The following is a 24,581-nucleotide window of genomic DNA, read 5'->3' as shown; positions in this document are numbered from 1 at the left end:
CACATAAACTAAATATATCCTTAATTAGTTTTAAAGTCTTAATTGTATTCTATAGCGATAATTTTTACGATTTTTTGATATTATTTATTGTATTATATCAGACAGTTCTTTTCATAAAAATCCTATTACTTAATAAGATTATAAGTTTGCATTATAACATTTTAGCAACAAATACATCTTCAGTAACTTATAACCATGTGATTAGACAATACAATCAACTTTTATTATTGAATATCATTGTCTCATTAAAAAATTACTATTATTCAAGAATATTTAAATTAATGAGTTTATTTATAAATAATACAAGCAGTTCAAGAGCAAAGACTTATGCTTAAATTATCATGAATTTAAATATTTTTATTAACACTCTTTTAAAGTAGATACCTTTTATACTATTATAGAATAATTATATGAAGTCAATTTAGAATCAGATAGATATGAGGTTTTAAACTAGTTAGAAGTGTGATATTATAGTTAAAGTTAATATTATACTGATACAAATTACACAAATAAAAGAGTTTTAACCTGTTTATCTCTATAATTAAAATGAAACAAATTTTATATATAATATAATAATAAATACTATTTTTTGTCACAAATGTCCGATGATAATGTTAAAGTTCTCATTCGTTGCAGACCCTTTAATTAGCGTGAAGCAAATGAAGGTGCAACTTAAATTATTCGAATGAATAAACCAATGGGCTAGGTTTAGGTTGAAAAACCATTCTCTAAAGATATATCCGGGAAACAACTTGCTGAAAAATCGTATCAAACTTTTACATTTGATGCTGTTTATGGATAAAACGATAAAGACTAATGGTCTACTCAAATTGAAGTCTTTGATGAGTCTGTTAGGCCTGCTGTTGAATTTGTTTTATAAGGTTTCAATAGCACTGTTTTTGCTTATGGATAAACTGGGTCTGGAAAAACATATACAATGATGGGCTATGGAGATGATATTGGGATGATTCCAATGGCAATTTAACGTATTTTTGACTATATATCCTCGGCTGATGATGATACTTCATATTTAGTTAGATGTTCATTTTATGAAATTTATAATGAGTAGATTCGTGACTTAATGACGGGTATTTTAAATTTACCAGTTAATGAAAATCCTGACAAAGGTGTTTATATTAATGGCCTTACAGAATATTAGGTTTAATCTGATAAGGAGATTAATGATATCATGGAAAAGGGAAATAAGCACAGATCTGTGGCAGCAACAAAAATGAACGCTACATCATCTCGATCCCATTCGATTTTTTAAGTTATTGTTGAATGCTAACAAATTATAGAAGGAAAAGAAACTGTTCGTGTTGGAAAACTTAATTTAGTTGACTTAGCTGGTTCTGAGCGTCAAGGAAAAACTGAAGCTACTGGTGATCGTCTAAAAGAAGGTGCTAAGATTAATTTATCGTTATCAAATCTTGGTATTGTCATTTAAAAACTAGTTGATCAAGAGACACATATCCCTTACAGACAGTCAAAATTAACACATTTATTAAAAGACTCATTAGGAGGAAATTCAAAAACGTTGATGGTCGTAGCTGTCTCACCAGCTTCGACAAATTTTGAAGAGACAATGTCTACGCTTAGATACGCTGATAGGGCCAAAAGAATCAAAAACAAGGCGAAAGTAAATGAAGACCCAAAAGATGCCTAGATTCGCGAGATGAAGGACTAAATTTAAAGTCTTGAGGAGTAGCTCCAAAAGTTGTTTTCTGGCGTTTAGCCAGACACGGAAGAGGGCCAACAGCACCAGGCCGAACAAATTTAAATAATCTAGGAAAAACTATCTAAAATACACGTTGTCAAGAAGCTCAACGTCAAGAAACTATCAGAGGACGAAATTGAGCTGCAGAAGAACCAGCATCAGCAGCTTCTAAATAGGCTCCAATAGAAGGAGGCGAAGTCTGAAGCAGCGCGTAAATTCGTCCAGCAGATGGCAGAGAAAATCGAGCAGCAGAAGCGCCAGCTGTCGCAAAAGGAGTAGTTGCAGACTGAGTAGGAGCAGCAAGAGAGAGAGCTACGAATTGCACGTCAGGAAATTGCGGACAGAAAGGTGGCGGCGCAACAGCTGAAAAGGTAGCTGGAGGAGCAGGCGGAGAAGGAAGTCCTGGATGAGCAGAATTACTAGAACATTCAAGAGGAAATCGACGCTTTGAAGCGAAAATCTGAAAAGTATTCGGTGAAGAATTAGGAGAAACTAGACGAATATCAGAACTAGCAGAGCGAGAATGCGCGCGAGCGAGAAATTAGGCAGGTGGATATGGAGCGAATTTAGATGCAAATAGCATAAAAATAGGCCATTTTGGACTATTTCATACCTAAAAATATCTAGAAACAGCTGGAGGAAATGTGCGAATTGGTTGACGGGGAGTGGAAAATTAGGGGAGGCGAACTGAGTGGTAACTACGTGAGAGGTATCGAGTGATAAAAATATAATCATCTTCTTAAAATGCGCTTTATTAGCTCGCCTGGGTCTTCCTGAGTCAATTTTTCCCAAGATACATACTGTGACACCTCCTGCACGCCTTGTTTCTGCATTTCGGCAAGAAATACTTTAGCTCCAGATCTGGGTTTAATAGATAACTGTGCAAAATAACAGTATTCCTCAAAAGTCAATGGCATATTATGCTTAGTTTTATTAAATTGGACAAATTTACGCATTTAGACGAGATCTTATAAGAGATAAATAATTTTATCATAGATGTTTAAATTCTCTTGTATAATTGATGTTGAATTATGAGTATTTCCATGGTAACTCTTAAAATAACTGCAAAAATACTATGATGAAAAGTCGCTATCCTAATTAGTACATTTTGGAGAAGAAAATTCTTACGTAGTAATGTTATAAACTTCAGAATAAAATTATAGCATTTATCGCTCCAGTATTGACATTAATACTTCTAATGAGGTGAGTTACCGATTATAGTCATCAAACACATGTTATACTATATAGTTTTCTTAACCTAGCATATAAGTAGCAATTTGTGAAATAGTTTTTCCTTTAGAGATATCCATAGCCGTATTAAAAGTAATTTTCTATAACTTAATGTTCAATTTTTATAATTTTTAGTATTTCAATCCTGTATGTTCAATAATCGGAAGTACTGAATAACCAGGAAAATACTCATCCCCGAGGAGGAGGGCGAGACGGTCACGGTCCTGCCCGAGGACGTGCTCCAGGAACTGGGCATCGTACACCTCCAGGGTGGCTAGCTCCCCGCTGAGCAGCATTCCGAGCGCATGGAAGCTTGGTACCACGTCTGCTGCAGAGAGCAGGGCCCACTGAGCTTGGGATACGGCGATGTCGTAGCCCCGAACATAGTGCCGCGCCAGCACTGGGGCGATGAGGGAGCGCACAGCCGGGAACGAGGCGACAAGATGCTCGTGGACCTGCAGTCGCTGTCTGGGGCTCAGCCGGAAGGCCTCCTATGCGAACTTAACGTTCCCGGTGCGCTAGAACCGCGTGGCGGCTGCAGCCTAAGCCATCTGCAGGGGCAGGCAGTGCAGCGCGACGGCTTGGCTGGGATTACCGTCCTGGGCCAGCGTGACTGAGGCAGGTCCCAGAGCCAGTACACCCTGCAGGAAGCAGTCCAGTCCCGCGGTCAGGGGGCGTAGGTCTCCCCGGAATGCTGCGAGGGAAGCTTCCCGGTCGGCTAGGTAGGTTAGCAGCTCGGTGAGGTCCACGAACACGTGGCGCTCAGCGAAGGTCTCGGGGCCGCGGCGCAGGGACTCGGCCTGGGCTGCCTCGGCGACGTAGCGCTGGATGGTGGACATTGTGGAAGGGTCACTCGCTCCGTTGCTGACGGATAGCTGCCGCGAAGTCCAGGTCTGACTCCGAAGTGGGCGGCTCTGCCCTGCTCTGGACGGGCTGCAACTTAGATGGCGGTATCTCGGCCCCGTCACCCGCGCGGAATACTCCCGCCTCCTGACGCACCTCTAGCGTGCCACGGCAGGACGGGCAGCGGACGGCGAAGCACAGCCCCCCCGGTACTACCCGCTTGCGCGCTCGCAGCTTTGCGTTGTATGGCAGCACCGTTGCGCAGGATGCACAGGCTAGCGCGAGCGGGAGGCTGAACTACACCTAGCTCTGCATTCCCCGCTCCGCTCCGCAATGGACGTCTTCGGCTACACGCCCAGTACCACGTTCAGTACCCAGCAGGCGCCCACCCTCTCCGCGGAGACGGCCCGCATGGTGTAGCAGTTCTCGCGCCTTCCAGACACCGCCGGTCCCGCAGACTGTCACTGGCGCGCCCCTCCACCGCAAGCGAAGTCCCAGGGAGCACGCAGCTTCCACGCCATGGCAGACATGGAGCTAACCGCCAGAACACGCCTGGAGCTGGAGGCGCTCAAGCTGCGCGACCTTGGCAGGCGCCAGATCACTGACTGGGAGGGCGCGCTGCCCGACCGCGTACAGCTGGCCGCCGTGCTTCCAGGCAGTCGGGAGTTCTATAGCCGTCTCACCAAGCGGCAACAGGCGCGCTCCATTGTGGACGAGGTCTTCCTCAAGGACGCGCGCATGACCGGCAAGGTCGAGGCCCGCCGCGGCGAGATCGAGCGCACAGAGCAGCTAGTGCGCCTCGCACGCATGAAGGTGCGATCCGCGCAGAACAAGCACGCGAAACGCAACCGCAAGCTGCACAAGTGAGCTACCACTCCACTAATGGCGACCGCTAACCAGCACATCGAAGCCCTCGAGCGACATGAGGCGAGACAACGTATGGCATCTCACGCACTGCTTGCAGTTTTCTTATGCTTCCTGGTTACGGGTCTCGTTCTCCGGGCTCGCGGCTCCGCCCAGCTCCCGGGGCTGGAAGCGCTACTGGCGCCAGATCTCGCTGCTATTACCGCGACTAGACAGGCAGACGAGCTCAGACGCGCACTGGGAGCGGTGCTCCTGGAGGAACCAGAGGTTCCCTTCTACACCACACTCCACGGCACGCCGGTGTTCGTGGGTGCGGACGGCCTCCTCCGCGGCGTTACATTCAAATGAGCACAGATTTCTGTTATAATTTTATTAGTTTTATATCATTCGTAACGATTTATAATAAATGAAATAACTATGCTCATGAAATGCCGATTTACCCACAATTAAAAATCACAGCTTTCTATGCTTTATATATTTTAAATATTACAATAAAGCTATGTCTATCTAAACTTATATGCTGCGAAGTGTGTATCATATTTAACATGTGCAGATGAGTATGAATTAATTATGTAATATTTATGTAAATTTCTTTCATCATATATAAAACACTTAAAGATTAGTTATAATAGAAATTCATAAGAAGTTGTCGCTAAGACATGTTTTATTTAATATAAGCATTTAATAAATTAAGAAATAAACGCAAAAACTCAGACTCTATCAAAAAATACTATACTACATATTCTTCAAATATTTCATTGTTACCACACCTCCACATATTAGAATTATCTTTCAGCTATCTTTTACTAACGAACCTGCTCTCAGATTCAATATTTAGACATTATTGACTGACATCAATTTCCTCTACACACACCCTATTTATTATATAATATATATAATATATGCCATACCCTTCCACAAAATATGAACCGTTACAAGGAGATAAAAACGCTCGGCAAAGGCTCGTTCGGCAGAGCTGCTCTGGTCCAAGAGCTTTCTACAAAGAAATAATTCGTGATGAAGATAATCCAAATATCTGCGATGAAGCCCCAAGAACGCGAGGAGGCGCTACAAGAGTCAAAAATCCTCGAAAAGCTAGCCCACCCGTACATCACCGGTTACAAGGAGTCATTCACCGACCAACGCTTTCTCTACATCGTAATGGAGTTTGCCAACGGCGGCGACCTCCACGACACGATCAGAGGCCAGAAAACGCGCGGACAGCTCTTTGACGAGCAGGTGATCTGGGATTGGTTCATCCAGATTACTCTGGCCCTGAAGCACATCCATGACCGCAGAATCCTCCACCGCGACCTCAAGACGCAGAACATTTTCATGGATCTTTAGAGCGGAAAAAAGATCTGCAAAATTGGTGATTTCGGTGTCTCAAAAATCTTAAATTCGACGATGGAATGCGCCAGAACGGCCATCGGAACGCCCTATTATCTGTCTCCCGAATTATGCAATAATCAGGGTTACAACAATAAATCTGATGTATGGGCGCTCGGTTGTATTCTTTACGAGCTCTGCACATTGAATCACACATTTGAGGCCGCGAATATGAAGATGCTAATCGTAAAAATTTTGGAAGGGAAATACACGCCTATTAGCAGTAAATATAGCCAGAATATGCGCGATTTGTGTACTGCAATGCTGTAGAAAGACCCTAAAAAGCGGCCTAGTGTGAACACGATTTTGAAGCTCCCGTGCCTTCAGGAACGTATTTAGAAGCAGCTTCCTGACGAGGTTCTTCAGGATGAGTTTGCGCATACTGTTTTCCACGGAAAAGGTGACATTTTGAAGGGTTTTAACGAGTAAAAACCAAGTGTTCAGCCAGGAAACGTTTACGCGCAGAAGGAAAACGAGCAAATGCAGCAATATAAGGCCGCTGTGGTTCAGAACCCAGTAAATCCACCTTAGAATGCTGTCAAGCAGCCTGCGTAGGTACGCACCTCCTACCCCTCTAATTAGCCACCTTCTAGAGTAAATTACCCACAAAATTCGAACTAAAACAAACCATAAGTGATTAACGGTATGCAGCCTGGGCTGAACGTGAAACCGGTTGCTAGCCGGCAAGATTAAGAGAACAATCTTATAAACCAAGCCAAACAGCAGGATGCGCTGAGGCAGCGTGAAATTGAGGCCCTGAAACTCAAAAATTAGCAAATGGCGCAGGAGCGCGCGGAGTTCGAGCGCAGAGCCCGCGACGCTGAGATGCGGGAGCGGAAGGCGGAGGCCAGCAAACGCGCTCAGATGGAGGAGGACAAAATGCGAAATGCTGCTATTTAGCAGCAGCGAGATCTTCAAGAATAGCGGAAAATAGCACTGGAGAAAAACAAGTAGTAGTACCAAAGTCAGTGGCAGAGCGAGCTGGATGGCGCTAAAGAGGCACCAGCTGCGGGCGGAGACGCGGCGCGAGCCCAATATATGGCTAGGCTGAAGCGTGAAAATCCGAAATAATATCTCATTGAGGTCCAGAAACGTAAGGATTAAGAGAGGCTGGACGAGATGAAGTAGCGTCAGAAAGCTAAAGACAACGAGCCGGAACCGTTGGGTGGCTGGAAAAAGCCTTAGTCGCAAGTTGAAGCGCCACAGGCAGCCAAAAAGTAACCAGTCAAGCGGTATGATCCCTACGCGCGTTCGGAGGAGTCATCAGATTCTGATTTTGGAGACTAGCCAGATTAGAATTTTAACAACAAGGCCAATGCTGCGGACGAATGGAAGAAAAAGCTCACCAATCCGAACGCCAAAGAGAGCCTCTGCTATCGGATGGAGAGCCTACGCGCCTTCATGGAAAAAGAGCTAGGATTTGATAGTTTTGTCAACGTATATGGAGCGGTTATGGACGCAAATGACAACGACAATGAGCTGGATGGGGACGCGATGCGGAGATAACTGGGCGCGGATAATATGGGATACCTGAATTTGATCGTTTAGCTGATTATGGTCGAGCAGCGGTTCAACGAGTGCTAATGAAAATTCTGAGTTCACTCCTTCACTAGTGCATTTTAACAGTTATAACAGTGACAGCAATTACTAAGACTACAGCAACAGCCAAAAATGTTAACAGTAAGATAAGTAATACATTTTAAAATGTATTATTCGAACATAAGTACGCAAACTAAAAATCTTGGTCATTGTTAATGATTATTAGCGGCTGAAATGATGAAGCTAAATTATCAACAAATCCGGCTTATCTCTACGGAAAATCTCCAGGGTAAAATTTGTATGTAGAATCTCTTGTTGTATTTTATCCTTTCAAGCAAGTTTTGAAATAGTTAACTGATTCGAAGGGCATTACAAATTCATAAACCTAATGGACCAAACGGCTAGAAGATGCCGCAGTTGGTTACAAGATTTACTGAATGCGTGTTTTTACTTTGTGTGAGTATAATTCAACACATCTTTCTGACTGCACTGGGAAAAATATAAGGCATGTATCCGTATAAGATACCAATGTGAGGAAATTGTAGAAGCATGATAGAACTGCTTTGTAGTATTTTACTTCCTCACGCAGTATTGTACCATCTTCTTTTATAAGAGTAATGAAAAGGATAATGTCTGTAACTGATGGGTCAGTCAGCACAGATTCATTTTTAGACGGTAGTACAAAAAGAATACCTCCCATGCTTGCAATTACATTTATTGGCCGGCGGTCATTATTTTGCTAGTACATAAAAATTGCACTTGAGTTAACGAAGGCAGTACCAACCTAGCAGCTGTTGAATGCAGTTAAATCACCTACAATTTAAAGCGTGCCGGACGAAACTGCCCCAAACGCTTCAAGTTAGGTGTTACACTCCATACTTTACGAGCTGATGTTCCGAATGTAGCTGAAGATTTACTGCTCTAGGCTGGATCCTGGCTGTGTGAAATGCATAGACAGCCGTATTTGCATTTGCCTGTCTGCGGTAAACTCTGTAAAGAATGTATCAATCTGCTTTTGTATTTCTGCCGTTGAGTCAGAAAAATTAAGTCGGTAGAACTTTGTGGACAGGTGCACGAATGGCAGTTTGTAGCCTTCGTAGTCGGCTGGTGCGGGATCTAAGGGGGCGATTGGAATCGAGTTCCACGTGCCATTTACCTGGTACTGAATGAAAATTTTAGGATCGTTAATGAGACAGTCGTTGGGGGTGCCTGACAGGTTCAGGTAGGATGTTGTCCCGCTCCTCGAGTAGTTTAAGCTAAGATCGCTCCAGCAATTTGACGTGTTGACGAGCGTGTTGGTTATTAGGGAAAACTAGCCGGGAACTTCTAGCTATTCTTGCAGTAGCATGGTGTAGGAGATTATAGACAGTTTATTCATAACGTCAAAGTCCTTTGCTGGGATGCTGTCGAACAAAATCTTTAAGGAACCATTTGAAAAATACTAAAATTCTGTCTCTATTGATTTTGTTGTTCTAGCATCAACATAATTTAGTTTAGCTATTGAAAGACTATTGTTGAAAGCTTGACATTTAATAGGCGATGGATCTAAGTTCGTAATTGTGATCTCATATTACTTCTTTTGCATCACTCCTATTAAAGTTGAATTAGAGTAGAAGCATTGTGTCAGTCCAGATAGCACAATCAGCATTTGAAAATGAGTGCTATTAATTCTAGTTTAATTTTAGCTAGTAATTAAAAATTATTTTTAAGTGTTTTTCTATTTGAAATTAATTAGTTTATAATATTGGTTATTTTCTGTGTATCGTAAATTTGATATTTTTAAAATTAATTTATTTTATATATACCATAATACTTGATGAAGGAATTATATAATATAATGTATAATTTTATTTATTCTATAATATTATATTTAAATAATATAATTTTACGTTAAAAATATTCTATAATTTTGTAATTCGATAATTTTGTCTACAACTGATTATTGATATTTTTTGATTGTGTCATTAATTTAAACCATAACATAAAAATAATAATTTCTAATCTTATGTATAAAGTTTTTTGTTAAATTTGATATTGTATAGTTTTAAACGAGTGTGAAATAAAATCTTAGATTATTGTAGTTAATTACATAACATCTAAAGAAGCAACACTTATAAACGTACAACAAAATAATTAAAAATTATAGGATGACAGTTTAAGTATATTTTGACTAACTTATGATAACATATATAAAAAGGTTGAACTATATAAAAATTCTATAGAGTAATATATTGATTCAAGGTATATATTGTTATTATTTTTATTAAAAGTACAAAATGTTCATCTGGACAGGAGAAAACGAAGTTTATCCAGGTAGGAAATTTCATAATTTAAATATGACTCCATCATAATTCGATTTACACGAATAATTATATAATGTTTAAGTTACAAAAAATTTGGTAATATTGGATGAAATAACCAAACCTTTACTAAAATTAAATAGTATGAATACAAAAATGCTGTTAGTAATGAAAATAATGTTCATTACTATTAAATTTTAGATAAGAGAAATATAACAAGAATTAGCAATTCATATTATTAAATCTAAATTTCTTATAAGTTAAGTAAGGCCATTATAACACATCATGACATATATAGCAAAATTCAGTTAGCTAACGTATCGGGGCAGTTTACTTAATGCAAAATATCGCTGTTACGGTTTCATTTTTTTCCAAGTATACCCATATTATATGAAGCAGATTTTATTGCATGCATATTCGGCCAGCTGAATATTGCGTTCTTAATGACTATTATACATTTATTTTTTTAGATATCTAAATATACCATAGTAAGACTGCCTAACTATTTTCAATTACTATTTTTAATTAGTGAGTATGTTTTAGAAGGTCACACAACGAAACTAGATGGCGTAACCTATTTACATTCAAATTATTCAATTCTTAAAGTAGTCGTGCTAAAACTGTATTGTAGCCTTGAATAGTATATAGTAAGACTAATAGAGCTCCACCAAGTATTATTATACTACTTACTGAGAATCTAATTTTTATATATTAATTCTCAGATACCAATACAATATCATGTTGTATGTTTATTTAATGATAGATTCCTTTTTGTCAGAGGTAATATATTATAAATTATAGATTTTCTAAGCTGAACTAATAGCTACTTAAATTGTCGATAATAACCATCTAAATACCATTTTACATACAAGATTAAATATTTGAAAATTATTTAATAATGCGCGTTACATGTAATGTATTCGTAAAAAATTCGCACAAATCTTTATAACTTGTCAATTAACATCCATAATATAGAAATTTAGTACTAATATGTAAGATATGCTGTCAAAAATTATAAACGCAATGTTGCTAAAATATGTTAAACCTGACGATAATTCATTTATTTTAATCTCAGAGCCACTTAGTAACTGCTACAAAAGGAACAAGATTATTTACGTTAACCTTGCTGCCGGTCAGAGGTGAGTAATCTTCGACTCGGATCCCAGCCCCGAGTGCGAGCAACTGCCGCAGGGGATTTACCTGGACATTCAGGTTTCCAACTTCCCAGACAGCGTCATCCGGGCCAGATTATGAACTACAACTACAGGGACGACGCCCGCCTCTGCTACTCGTGCCCGGCCATCGGGTCGGACTCCACCTGCCAATTCATCCAGGAGGCGCTGGCTGCCAACATCTGCATCAAGTCCCTGACCCGGATGACGACCCTGCCGGTGGGGCAGATCCTCATCGCGCACCCGGCCACCTCGGGCTGCTACGACAGCGCGCGGAACGAGATATTTTGGCAGGCGGACAAGGCCGTCGTTGCGCTCCATCTGGCCGGGGAGTGCCCCAACTCAGACAGGGCCATAGAGCATTTCGCGTTCCAGTTTTTCGGCCTGGCTGGCGACATTGTAGAGCTGGGCGTCAGCGGGCAGGACGGGGCGGGGGACCCTGTCTACACCGAAAGCGCGGCAGGGAGCCTGGTGCAGATCACCGTAAGCTACGACTTTTCGAGATGGGTGCTCGAGAACTTTAACCAGCTGAAGGTGCGGTTCTACATAAAGCTGGACACCACCACCATTGTGAAGCTCGCGGCCATCAGCATGATCCAGAGCGCGCAGCTAGACACGATGTACGCCAGCGCCATTTTTACGGTTTGGGCGGGGCAGTTTAACATCCTTGGCGACGGCCTCGCGAATGCTGCGGAGCTGAACGCCCTGTACATGCCGCAAATGCGCCGCATAAGGCTGCGGTATTAGATATTCAGCGTGATCACAGCGCGGACGATTGACAATCTGTTCTTCGCGGCTAACGACTTTGACTTCGCGGCCATTGACCGAGGCATCACGTGCGACGACTCCACCGATGGCGGGGAGTGCTCTCGGCTGATCGGAGTGCTTCAGAACATGAATCTGCTGGAGGTCGACATACTGGTGCATTACTACTTCTATGACCAGGCCGATACGGCATACTTGTACTCCTCCACGCGGATAACCTCTGTCGAAAATACCTGCTGGTCCTCGATACTCGCCACTTTTAACACCGGCGAGGTCTGCGGGAACTTCATCCGGAACGCCTTCTCCCGGCAGTGCCCCTACCTGGAGCCGCAGCCCACCGAGTTCACCATCCAGATCGGCGACTTGGTCCTGGCCAAAACCCTCGCGTACCAGATGGACCAGCTTGCCGTGTGCGTGCAGTGCCCGGCTTTGAATGCACGCGCCAGATTAAATAGTTATACAGGGTCGGCGCGCCCATCACAATGACCTTCTCCTCCGGCGGGCGGCAGCAGGTCATGAGGCCCAGGCTTATATTTAACAATGACTATTCGGTGTTAACGAATCGAATATTCTAGTTGTATCGCACAATCACACCTTTAGTAATAACTCTTACATTTTATTAGATATTATAAATAAAATGTGGGTTTTTAAATTGTACAGGTAAAGCAAGTAAAGAAACTAATTCCCATGATATATGATATTAACTTAAATCGCTATACATCAATTTAAATATTTTGACACTTTGAAATGCTTGTATACATTATTATAATAGTCATGTAGGCACCTAAATAAATAATATGGAATTAATTTTTTTAAGCTTTATGTACACTAAAACCTATCGCTAGCTAAGATGATAATTATAAGGATTAAGTTAATTAGTATATCAAAAGTTATATTGCTTTGATTATAAAATATTCCAAATGCTGTAATGAATATGTACATTTTGGATGATTCTCAATTTATTGCTTAGAATTATATGGTATCTACCATATAATAATGTTTCCTAAAATACATTATAAATGAAATCACTTTGATATAGAATGCGAGATGACTAATTAAAATCTAACCATATGCAAAATGATAATAGATGCACCCATACTAAATATGAGGATAAATCTGGAATATAAAAACGTCTCTACATACTGCGTTCTACGATATTAATTATTTACTATTGCCACATAATTTCCTTTATCAAATAGGCCAATCGCATTAATTCCGATAAAATACCAAAATTTTATGTAATTTGGCCTGGAATTCTTCCCACTGCACCATCAAATGTGATAAATATGCTATTTATATATACTATCATTCACTACACTTTTACCTTAACCCATCAATGTAAATCGTTTAACTAGCTGAGACTTAGCCTAATTTCCCACATTCTTGCTAACCGGCTAGCACCAGATACACACTCCAAATCTAAGCCTCGGAAACTCATACCCATACGACCCTTTCAACTTACACCGTTTGGCGCCAATTTTCTCTCTGAATTACCACATAGAAAAGAACTACAGTTATCCAAATCATCTCAACTGATATAAAAATAAAATTAGATTCTCTACCGAATTTTCCCAGCAGCAAGTTTTACAGCAAAATCCAATCTCTCGTTCTGCCTGTGCTATAACTATTTAATACTTCTCCAAATTGCTCACTCGCCAACCGTTTGCTTTCCTATCAAATTTATCTTCGCGATCATCGTATAGCGCTCCAAAGCCCTTGGCAGGCGTGCCAAAGTCTCCAAATTTCGACCGAATTCTGCGGAAACTTCAGTCTCGCACGACGGTGTCGGCGTCGTGTAGAATTTGTCGCTGCCTATCAAGAAAGCGTCATTAATTCCTGTTCTGAGCCAGTAATCGACGCTGCGGCGCAGAATGAGGCATTTTAGCTGCATACTGCACGCGGCTAATTAGCTATCTTCGCCTATGAGACCCAGTTTCAGGTTTTCTAGGCGCAGAGAGCCAAGAGACCGGGTTTAGAGAAGGCGAGTGAACTTCTGCACCAGGGGGTTTAGAATTATAGCTGAGGAAACGGAGAGAAATGAGAGATTCCGCAGATCAGAAAACTCGAGTTTTTCGATTGCCAGGTTACGCAGGGTTACTGACTTGATGTTTGGGTGGAGGAACAGCTGCAAAGGTACAGAATTGGATGCTTTTTCAGAAATGAAGAGGGACTCAATATTATGTGTGTGCTGTAAGAGGTCGAAGAGGCTTTCTCTTAATTCCTCTAGAAAGCTGCAGTCTTCTATCTGTAGCGTTTTAAGCTGCAGATTTCCGGTCTTCTAAATAGCGAAATTTTCAATTTTGGAATCCTTAATGCACAAATTATAAAAGTTTGACAGCAAATAGACATAAATATCTACTCCAATAGCCGTTAGATTCTTAACATGAATAGCATTGCTAATTTCAGCTATCGGCGAGTTTTCGTAGATTAAGGTAGTAATACTATACTTCTCCTGTAACTCTAGCTTTAAATAGGATTTAGTTTGTATAACTAGGGATTTTGTATTTTTCGGGATCGGCATGTTGGCTGTAATATCTGTGATTACATGTAATTTATTATTAATTTCGTCGTTTGATAATGAGAGATTTTCAATCTAATGGAAGGTATGCAACTTCTTGCCTATCAGATTCTCAGGAACTCTAAGGATGTAGATGTTTTACATGCAAATTTCGGCGAAATCCCGCCTGCAAAGAAGATTATGCAGCCTCATAACCTAAATAACAGTGATAGGCACCGATATTATGCTGAATTTCGACAAATCATACGAAGCAAAACTGCAGTCGACGATGTATCTATAATGTTCCAAGATTTCTATACGTTCCCATTGCGCATATCCGGAGCAAGAGTTCTCGTATTCAACGTAAATGGAGATAAATCTACCAGGATGGCTGTAAGAGTACTTGGTAACGTTCCCTTTGCTGAACCTGTAGTTTAACACCGGACAGCTAATTTCCAGATTTTCGATTTTGTAAAGCCTGATCGAAAGCTCCTCTAAAAAGTCGGTATTATTGCCTATTATGAGGTTCTTGATGGTGCAGTCACGGTCGGGGAATTCAATTGAGCTTTGCCGGTGGAGCACCAGCTTGCGTAGGTTCTTAGCCTGGCTCAGCCCCGCAAACCCGTCAGCAAGCGCAACCCCACTTGTCTGCCTCGCGCCTACTATGCTGCTATTTTCTATGACAACGCTATTTATCGCAATACCGCTCCACACCTACAGCATCTAAACCGTCGCATCTACCAAGCTAAGTTGCTCTAAACACGCGCCAGCCGCTTTTTAAGGCTTCTTCAGTTCCAGCTTGCCGATTTTAGCGCTTATGCATATTTTCCCCTAAAACGCCGTTTTAAAGCTTTTTATCGACGATTTAACGTCCGATTTATGGTCCTCTTGCGCTGAGGGGCAGTTCTGATTCTAGTCAATAACAAGTGCCAAATCGCACAAATTCTAGTCGTTTCCCAGCTTCTGAGGCCCAAATACTGTAACTGATATAAGTAAACTTCTGGTCGGCAACTTGCATTTTTCAAAGCTCCCTAAGAATTGCCTGAACTTGGATCGGTTTATTGGACTTGTTAGCAGCAGCGTAGGAGCTGAATTGGTACGGAATTGAGTTATTTATCGCTGAGAACAAGGCACACAGGCTATATCAGATGCGGCTAAGGCGCCTTTTAGTCGCTGAGTGAGCACTTCTAGCTAGGTAGCAAAACCGCTCCATTTACCCGAAATGACTGTAGCGAACCCTTGCTCTAAAGCGCTACTTTGTAGACGCTTTCCAACTCGCAAATTACAGCGTCTTAGTCCAAGACATAGTTTTGGAAATTGCTGGGATCTTTAATATTAGGAGCAAAAAGTTGATTTTGAACTCGAGGCTCCACTATATTTTCAGGTAAAATGGACGGCGTGCGCTCATTAGGTGGCAGATGAGTTGGCCAATTTTCTTGCGGAAATGACTCGTTTTAGGCCTAGTCCTGGACTGTGGTCTACCTGCCAAATTCGGAGCAGGTTTCGGACGGCAAAACAGCTACTTGCTTAGCGGACTAGTAAGCAATTTTAGGGATGCACGAAGTGGGCATTTTATATAACTTTGCATTTATATCATACAAAATAAAACTTGAATGGATAAAAAGCGGATATAAGATCACTGGAGTAGGGGAAAGGAGCTAAGAGGTATTTAAAATCTTTTGGAGTGGAAATATAATTGCATATTATTATACAATTATATGCCGAGAATTAACGTGACAGTTGGAAAATGCCTCTTGCAAATTAAGCCAAGATAGCTCGATTTTGCCACAGCTACTCATTTAGATAGGCATAAGATTCAAGGTACTATAGGGGGAATAAGGTATACCTCTGATAGCCCAATTACTTAGCAATCCCAGATAGCAGCAATTGCATACGTACCTGGAAATTATTCTTGCTAATCCAGCAGTTTAGTTTACGTATGCAGGTAGCGATACGAGTAAGCTAGATAGCTTGTTATACTAACTAGGCTCTGACTGCATAACAATTTTGTACTTTAGTAGTCCTAGGTTTTACGTTACAGCTGATTTCCACTATTGCTTTTGTACTGTCAAAACTGCACCAAGATAAACCTTATATTAAGACTGTTTAGTTACCAAATATTATTTATTTTAAAATATCCAAATAAACAGGTTCCTCTTCGAAAAGTAAATGTTAATTTTGATCCTTAAGATTTCCAAAGACCGATATTTAATAGGTTCTAGCGAAGATAGAACTTTGCAGTTTTACTATTTAATAGTAAAATCCCACTGCCAAGCAACCCAGTTTTATAGCCTGCATAGATAGTTTTTGGTTTTACTGCTAGGTTACGCTGGGAATCGTCTAACATGTGCTGAAATATGATTTGCATAATTTCGCTTACACACCGAGCTTAGCCTTTGTCTAGTTATACTTAGGCCACTAACAAAGGTGATACGTACCATTTAAAGTAGATACTACGTAGTTTGAAAAATATGCTACTCTTAACCTACATTATCGCGAAATACAGTTTAAACATAATTTTTTAAATAGAAAACCGCCTTTAATCGCTAAAATGAATAATTTACCTCAAACTTCACTTGCAGAATGATGCGATTCCTCGATAAATTTCAGTTTTCTGACCTTGTGCTTCTGGTAGCCCTTCTTGTGCGCCTCATCCTCGTGATTTCCGAAGCGCATGAAGGATATTAGAACAGTCAAAACCACCAGGACCATCTGAAAAACCACCACAGAAATCACGCTGACGATGAACTTTTTGGAATCGTCATTTGGTATGATTGCTCCTACGATCGCGAAGATGCTCTGGTTCAGACTCCCGGCGAGAGAGCTGCCAAAGGTTCTAGATAGCGCCGGAAATCCACAAACGTACTGGGAAAGAGACCTTGGGGCGCATGTGAGAAGCAGCCCGAAAGTATGCTGCTGCACCCACACCGAGAAGAAAATGTACGCGAAGAACATGACTAAAGCCCCGTATTTGTGCTAGAACACCCCTGCGAATACGGCCATTTGGACGAGCAAAACGAGCTGCACTATCGGCATCAAATACCGCGTAACTATCGACCGCGACATGTAGTTGTTGATAAAGGTGCTAATAACGCCAAAAGCAGAGCCGGAAACGCCACAAAAGTCAGAATCTGATTCCACAGATTCTGAAGCGATAGCGAATTAGTGAAATTCAGCGTGGTGGTAATGAGAACGTCCGAGAGCGGGTTTCGCAGGGGCAAAATCGAGTCATAATCGAGGAAAATTCGGCCGCTTGACTCTCTTCTCGAGGAAGTAAAACAAGACGCCAGAAATCGCAAAATCCCAGCCGCCAAAAACGTCCCAAAATGCAGAGCGGTTTCCAGGAAATTCACGATTTCCGCTCCGGAAAACGATGAGCGCAGTAGAGTAATTTTGGTGTGCTTGCTGCAGCGAGTACTTGAATGTGCGGATTTGCGTATTTAGACACAAAATAGGCTTTTTGGTGTGCTCTGCATGTGCTATTCGTCAAGTCTGGATGCGCGTTTCTTAGAAGTTTTTAGTTATATGCTAGAAACTGTTTCCATAAATGTGAATTATATATAATTAAATGTATTTTGATTTTTGATTTTGCAAAAATGCAATATCATTAATTTAGAAAGTGTTAATTAACGATGAGAAAGCAAAATGGAAATATCAATTTATCGAGAAGATTATTAGAAGATTAAGTTTTATATTGATCTATATTGCAAAATGCTCCTAGTCTTATTTGAAGTTACATAATGCTTCCATAGCAATTCAACTTTGATAGCTACTATGTAAAAGTCACAGTACATAATATAAATTAGCAATATGGTACCTGCTCCCATTAAATGCGTAGCATTCAATAACACACTTTCTAAGGCTAAACTAAATTATATTGATGCTGGATCAACAAAATCCATAGAGACAGAATTTTAGTATTTTTCCGAGGGATCTTTAACCATTTATTTTGATAAAATTCCTGCTGGTGTATTTAGTATAATGACGAAACTGACCATAATCTCCTACACCATGCTACTGCAAGAATAGCTAGAAGTTCCCGGCTAGTTTTCCCTAATAACCAACACGCTCGTCAACACGTCAAATTGCTGGAGCGATCTTAGCTTAAACTACTCGAGGAGCGGGAAAACGTCCTACCTGAACCTGTCAGGCACCCCCAATGATTGCTTGATCACGGATCCAACCGTAAGTCTGCAATATTAAGTGGGGTCCCAGTGGAAGCAGATTGCAATCGCCCCCTTAGATCCCGCACCAGCCGACTACGAAGGCTACAAACTGCCATTCGTGCACCTGTCCACAAAGTTCTACCGACTTAATTTTTCTGACTCAACGGCAGAAATACAAAAGCAGATTGATACATTCTTTACAGAGTTTACCGCAGACAGGCAAATGCAAATACGGCTGTCTATGCATTTCACACAGCCAGGATCCAGCCTAGAGCAGTAAATCTTCAGCTACATTCGGAACATCAGCTCGTAAAGTATGGAGTGTTAAACTGCAATAGATGGATTTGGATCAATAACAAGTTAAACACTATAAATCGTTGGGAATCTTTCATCACTTAACACATGTTAAAAAGGAGCTTCTGTGGTCAATTCTAGTGCTATTTTTACGAGTAAGCAATATATAGATTAAGCGGATTTTGAAACAATTGTCAATACAGGAGGTATTCTTTTTATGTTTAAGAATACTAATGAGTCAATTTTAACTGATTCAACTGCGACCACAATTCTTGTATTTGTGACACTAATTGCTGCAGATGGTTCAATCATAAGGGAGGAGGGTAAATATTATCCAGCTGTATTATCTTGTTTTTATAAATTTATGACTTTGGTATCATATAGTGATACGTGCGTGGTGTTTTTCCCAGTTTAATCTGAACGTTGCATATAACTGTATTCTAAAAATATAATAACAAAGATATAATAAGTGCTTTAGGTAGATTCATCGTATGCCAGTAGACAAACGTACTAATCATATGAATATCATTTATAATTCGAATCTGTTATATATTACAAGACTTGCCTTAATAGAAAAAATGAAACAGATAGTTCAATATATCTATTTTATCATGGGGACTATTATAATCGATAAAATGCTTTTATTAAGAATTTAAAGATCTCATTTAGACCTTTAATGTTAATTAATAATATTTATGATTCTCAATATAGCTATTTTTGTGAAATTGATTCATTTAATGCTTTGAAATTGACATTATGCCTGGTATTTGGATCAGTTCTAATAATTGTTGTGATAGTAACTATAATCATTGCAGTTAAGGCAAATTAATGACGACTCTTTATAAATTTCATCACAAATTTACTTATTACATGTAATATTTTTTATAGTTAAAAAGCAAATAGAGGCTTAGGTAATTTTTTAATGTTTAAATATTATTAAAATATTAATTTTAATCCAGTTATTTTTATATAAACTTCAAATAATTTAGATTATCGTCATTAAAACCATTATATTAGGTTTATTATAAAAATATTAATCAGATATGAATGATTGATACTTAATAATACATATTACATCTATTATTAATATTGAGGTATTCTTAGCACATATATTTAAGCAAGAAGTTTTTGATTTACAACTATCATCATGAAACAGTAGCAATCATATTATATAGAATTATTATGATTTAATTAATAAATCTAACTTTAAATGATACACTTTATTCTAAAATAATTATGTTTATTTTAAATAATTCTCCTAAAATTTATTATTAGGAATACAGATTATAATGAGTTTAATCTACTTCTGCTACTTATTAAGATGACAAATTTATTTTGAAATGATACCACTATACATAATATTTTCCAATCCTAAAGGTACTAATGAAGTCTTATTATAAAGACTAATAATTATTTGATACTAAGTTTAAATAGAAAATAAAAACTCACCCAATATGAATTAGACATCATAATCTAAAGTAAATAAAGTGATATATTAAAAATCAGTTTAGACTATCAAATTAATTTTTTATCAGATGTTTAGATAAACCTTTTATAACTAGGAAACTGATCAAAATAATTAAATTTGATATATTTCTTAATAGTAATGCTCCAAATCTAATTAGAACTTCATTTTATGATAATTTATTATTAAAAAATCAAGTAAATAATACTTCTGAAAATTAATCATGGTTTGGTTACAGGAAAAAACAGGACAAAGCTAACATTAATAGGGTAATTGGAAAATAAATAATAAATGGCGAACACAATTTCGGTTCAATATTAAAATGAAGCAAATATCTAGTTTATATCTAAATTCCTTCTTCTTAGACTTAGATAATGAAGATTATATCATCATATTTATTGTTAAGTTTAGAAATATTTTTATTGATATATGAATATTTATTTTTCTCACGACCATAAAATGTAACTGATTAATTAATATCACCAATCATTGTAGCTTATATATCATATCCAACAAATTTTGTTGTAAAAATATAGAATATACCATTGTGAAAATAATGTTTATCCAATACTGTATGTGAGATTTCAGTAATTTAAGCAATAGTTGAATACCGAGAAAGTAGTTTATTATTAACATCTTTAAAGAAAATTGTAACAGCAAAATTAAAAGTCGGATCAATATTTAGAATATTTTTAGAATATTTTATATCCTCAACACACTAAGTGTATTCGTTAATGCTTTCTAGTTCTACGCACTCTAAGATAAAATAATCTTAAGAATATAAATACGTAAGCTATAAAGTAACATTATAAAATTAAATTTCCACTAAATAATTATTTATTTCTCCAACAGGATTTTATAATAAAAATGATGCGATAAAATACATATCATCAATAACAAATTTCGAACTCTGTACTTAAACTTCATTAAAGCCGTTTAAGAAAACATTATTGTACTTGATATTTGAAAAGAATACTTAATTATTTGGTTGATTTATCTGAAATACAATATCTAAATTAACTTAATTACTTTTTAACTCTAAAATATTCTTTTCTATTTGATAGCAAGTGAAATTAGACTAGCAACAATGAAAAACAACTCTTTATTAAATACTTAAATCTGGAATAGTACGTAATTTACAAGAAAAACTAGATATTTATCCTACCTATAACTGATTTGCTAATTTTAGATCAGTCATAATTTAACCATCATCTAGTATAAAATGCGTAAAAATTTTACTAATTATAACTTCATTAGCACAAGTATGACTTTTAAAATAAAATGCAAGCATTCCCTATGTCGATGATATCTTTATATCAGTAAAATTTAAACAGGATTGAGCAAGGTTATGTGCATACCTAATTTTATTTATGATTATAACATGTTCATGTTACTCATCAATAAGCTCTAATTTAGCATAATGTATAAATAAAGGATTATATTCTATAATTTTTACTGAAATATTTTAAGTAACACCTTTATTCTATGCATACACTAAATATGGATCATCATTTATATATAATTTTAAATGAACGCTGCTATTAATACATTGTGGTAATAATTAAAGTTAAATATAAGCGTTTTAACTAGTAATGAATAAGGAAGACATAACTTATAAACAAAAATGTCCACTCATTTTTTAATTATATTTTATATTATTTATTATAAATAATAAAGGATAATTTAAATTTAGATTACAAATTTAACAGTTTAATATTTTTTGTAATAAATATGATATAAAATTCACTATTTTATAAATTGTCATAAATACTAATATATAAAATGAATCCATATTATTTAGTTAAATATATTTTAATATAACAAAACTAGTATAGTTATGTGTAATACCTATACTAATCAGACAATACTTTTACTCAATTAATATTTAAAATATATCCTCTTATATAATAATAATATGTCATAAGTATTAATTTTTACAGCTTTAATTATTTAAACAGTATCGTATACACTGCTTTATTCAAATAAAATCATTTGAATACATCTATTCTTGGTTAATCTATTTTAATCATTAATAACATACTAGTTAATATCATTTCATGCCTTTAACCATTTAAAATAGTATTAACATGCGCAATTTCATATGAATTTACATAAAAATTATTTTTCAGCAGTCCTCCTGAAACTATTTATTAGACAAAAAACCCAGCCTTACTACACATAAATTCAGCGATCCAAACACTAAATCACACCCTTACCCTCATCCTTCTACAAATTTCTTCACATCACATCATATAACTTCACCTTCACCTCCATCCCTTCCACACTTTTTTCCTACAACTATTATTATATGCAAACTAACAAATTTTTACACCTTCCACTTCAAAATCCAATGAACCTCAGGCCGATCATTTCAGACGACACGACTGATACGCACGCGATCACGTTCTCACCGGACACGAGCACGATCGCATCTGGCTGCGGGGACGGCTCGGTGCGCGTCTACGCGGCTGCGGCGGGGCGGCGCCTGTTCAGGCTCCAGAACGGCACCTCACCGATCACGTCCGTGCAATTCAAGCCAGAATTGTCCCCAACAGAGCCCCTGTAGATCCTATCTGCCTCATCTGCCGGCGTTGTAACGCGCTGGCACGCGTCACGCGGCACGATCCTATCGACGTTCACGCTACCAACAGAGATCTACAACCTCAAATACGCCCCAGACGCCTCAATCTACGCCGCTGCGGGCAAGGACAAGGCGATCCGCATTTTCGACGAAAACACGAATTCGCAGCTCTGCGAGCTCCGCGGAGGCAGCAACGTCCTCCAAACAGCTGGCCACTCCAATCGAATTTTTTCTGTAGAATTTGATAAGCTAAACCACAACATCTTGTACTCATCCGGCTGGGACAATACTGTCCAGATATGGGACATCCGATGCGGCCACAGCGTATCAAGTATACACGACGTTCAAGTATGTGGCGATTCGCTCGATTCGGCCGAAAATCTGCTGCTTTGCGGCAGTTGGCGGCAGCGCGCGGCGCTTCAAGTTTTCGATTTGCGAAATTTGCAGAGCGCGCTGAAGGACATTTTGGAGGTCAAATACGACTATTCGAAGGCGTTCGACGCGCAAAATAGCCAGCAAATCGCGCCCGTGGAAATCATTAAAACGGTGCATTTTAACAGCGAGAAAGGAGTGAAAAAGCAAATTCCGGAAATCGATTTTTCGCAACTGATATAACGATAATTAGCGGAAGTCGAGAATTTGGAGGACGGCGAGATCCCACAGACGTCGCGCATCCCCAGTATCGAGCATTTCGAGGAATTGCAGGCGCCGGCCGAAAATTTGCATCCCACTTTGGTCTACGCCGCGCGCTTCAACTAGAAGGCCAAAAACCTCGTTTTCGGGGCCGGCAGCGGCGGAAATGCCGTAAAAATCATCGATTGGGAGCAGGACCGGATCATTAGCGAGGTCGTCGCTCCCGGGGCCTGTTTCTGCGGCGCCAGCAGCGCGTGCGGTCGTTTTGGTGCCTTCGCGGGCGCGGGCTTCGGGGTGCAAATTTTCGGGTTTGAGTGAGGGCGGTTTTTGGGTAGAAACATTGTATTTTAAGGGGGAAATGTGTAATATTCATTATATTGTAATTTGGAGGGGGTGGAATGGAGTGATATAATGTGATATAAGATGAGATGAGATGAGATGAGATGAGATGAGATGAGATGAGATGAGATGAGATGAGATGAGATGAGATGAGATGAGATGAGATGAGATGAGATGAGATGAGATGAGGTGGAATAGAATAGAATTAGATGTAATGCATGCAGTCGGGATTGCAACGTTACGAAGTTTTAATTTTCAATTTTAATACTAATTATAATTATAATATTAATACTTATTCTTATTCTATTTTAATATCGCTTTATTTTAAAACGAAAAATCGAATTCAAATATAAATTCAAATTAATTATGATTAAAATCTCCAACGCACTACCCTCGAAATCGTATCTAGCGCTGTTTTGCATAAGAATCAACTGATATAACGTAGTCACATCGCTAAATCATCTGAAACTGCATTTGCATCTAGCAGCGTCCCGCAAAGGTAGCTGAAAAGCCTTTCTAACATATCTTACGGGCCCCCATAACGTCGTTTTTATAGCTAGAATTCGCTACCACAGAAAATTGATTATATCATATTAGACTTAAATTTACGTTTTTAAACTCCGAATTTCGAAAAATTGGCATTTGTTATATCACTTCGCTAGAATGTTATCAAATTTTACTCGAAAATTTTTCATTTCACGTCCAGAAAGGGTCGCAGCCGGCGATTTTGGCCCTGAAACGCAAATCCAGCGATTGCTCTTCTAGACTAATTTAGAGCTAAATCTAA

At 38.9% G+C, this 24,581-nt stretch overlaps 9 protein-coding genes and 2 pseudogenes across 9 annotated transcripts; 5 read left to right on the top strand and 6 right to left on the bottom strand. All coding sequences in view use genetic code 6, as the record gives it.

The window, feature by feature from the left end:
- Positions 1–598: 598 nt before the first annotated feature.
- SS50377_26274 (Kinesin-like protein) lies at positions 599–2,437 on the top strand (the record flags this gene model as incomplete). The annotated part of the gene is made up of 1 exon (XM_067910086.1): positions 599–2,437. The coding sequence occupies one exon, from the start codon at positions 599–601 to the stop codon at positions 2,435–2,437; it is 1,839 nt and encodes a 612-aa protein (XP_067762842.1).
- An 11-nt stretch (positions 2,438–2,448) lies between these two features.
- On the bottom strand, positions 2,449–3,786 carry SS50377_26273 (uncharacterized protein; the record flags this gene model as incomplete). Its single annotated transcript, XM_067910085.1, has 1 exon — positions 2,449–3,786. One exon carries the CDS (start codon positions 3,784–3,786, stop codon positions 2,449–2,451), a length of 1,338 nt encoding a protein of 445 aa, XP_067762841.1.
- Positions 3,787–3,796: 10 nt separating this feature from the next.
- SS50377_26272 (uncharacterized protein) lies at positions 3,797–5,041 on the bottom strand (the record flags this gene model as incomplete). Its single annotated transcript, XM_067910084.1, has 1 exon — positions 3,797–5,041. The coding sequence occupies one exon, from the start codon at positions 5,039–5,041 to the stop codon at positions 3,797–3,799; it is 1,245 nt and encodes a 414-aa protein (XP_067762840.1).
- Positions 5,042–5,578: 537 nt separating this feature from the next.
- Positions 5,579–7,630, top strand: SS50377_26271 (Kinase, NEK; the record flags this gene model as incomplete). The annotated part of the gene is made up of 1 exon (XM_067910083.1): positions 5,579–7,630. One exon carries the CDS (start codon positions 5,579–5,581, stop codon positions 7,628–7,630), a length of 2,052 nt encoding a protein of 683 aa, XP_067762839.1.
- A 19-nt stretch (positions 7,631–7,649) lies between these two features.
- On the bottom strand, positions 7,650–9,230 carry SS50377_26270 (uncharacterized protein; the record flags this gene model as incomplete). Its single annotated transcript, XM_067910082.1, has 1 exon — positions 7,650–9,230. One exon carries the CDS (start codon positions 9,228–9,230, stop codon positions 7,650–7,652), a length of 1,581 nt encoding a protein of 526 aa, XP_067762838.1.
- Positions 9,231–11,132: 1,902 nt separating this feature from the next.
- On the top strand, positions 11,133–12,305 carry SS50377_26269 (uncharacterized protein; the record flags this gene model as incomplete). Its single annotated transcript, XM_067910081.1, has 1 exon — positions 11,133–12,305. One exon carries the CDS (start codon positions 11,133–11,135, stop codon positions 12,303–12,305), a length of 1,173 nt encoding a protein of 390 aa, XP_067762837.1.
- Positions 12,306–13,467: 1,162 nt separating this feature from the next.
- SS50377_26268 (Hypothetical protein) lies at positions 13,468–15,887 on the bottom strand (annotated as a pseudogene).
- A 994-nt stretch (positions 15,888–16,881) lies between these two features.
- Positions 16,882–17,427, bottom strand: SS50377_26267 (Major facilitator superfamily protein; annotated as a pseudogene).
- Positions 17,428–17,961: 534 nt separating this feature from the next.
- SS50377_26266 (uncharacterized protein) lies at positions 17,962–19,608 on the top strand (the record flags this gene model as incomplete). The annotated part of the gene is made up of 1 exon (XM_067910080.1): positions 17,962–19,608. One exon carries the CDS (start codon positions 17,962–17,964, stop codon positions 19,606–19,608), a length of 1,647 nt encoding a protein of 548 aa, XP_067762836.1.
- Positions 19,609–20,434: 826 nt separating this feature from the next.
- Positions 20,435–21,877, bottom strand: SS50377_26265 (uncharacterized protein; the record flags this gene model as incomplete). The annotated part of the gene is made up of 1 exon (XM_067910079.1): positions 20,435–21,877. One exon carries the CDS (start codon positions 21,875–21,877, stop codon positions 20,435–20,437), a length of 1,443 nt encoding a protein of 480 aa, XP_067762835.1.
- Positions 21,878–22,591: 714 nt separating this feature from the next.
- On the top strand, positions 22,592–23,773 carry SS50377_26264 (WD40 repeat protein; the record flags this gene model as incomplete). Its single annotated transcript, XM_067910078.1, has 1 exon — positions 22,592–23,773. The coding sequence occupies one exon, from the start codon at positions 22,592–22,594 to the stop codon at positions 23,771–23,773; it is 1,182 nt and encodes a 393-aa protein (XP_067762834.1).
- Between the last annotated feature and the right edge of the window lie 808 nt (positions 23,774–24,581).

The sequence above is a fragment of the Spironucleus salmonicida genome, chromosome 6, assembly GCF_000497125.1.
Source record: "Spironucleus salmonicida strain ATCC 50377 chromosome 6, whole genome shotgun sequence".
Classification (NCBI taxonomy): Eukaryota; Fornicata; order Diplomonadida; family Hexamitidae; genus Spironucleus; species Spironucleus salmonicida.
This window is presented reverse-complemented; position numbering and strand designations above follow the sequence as displayed.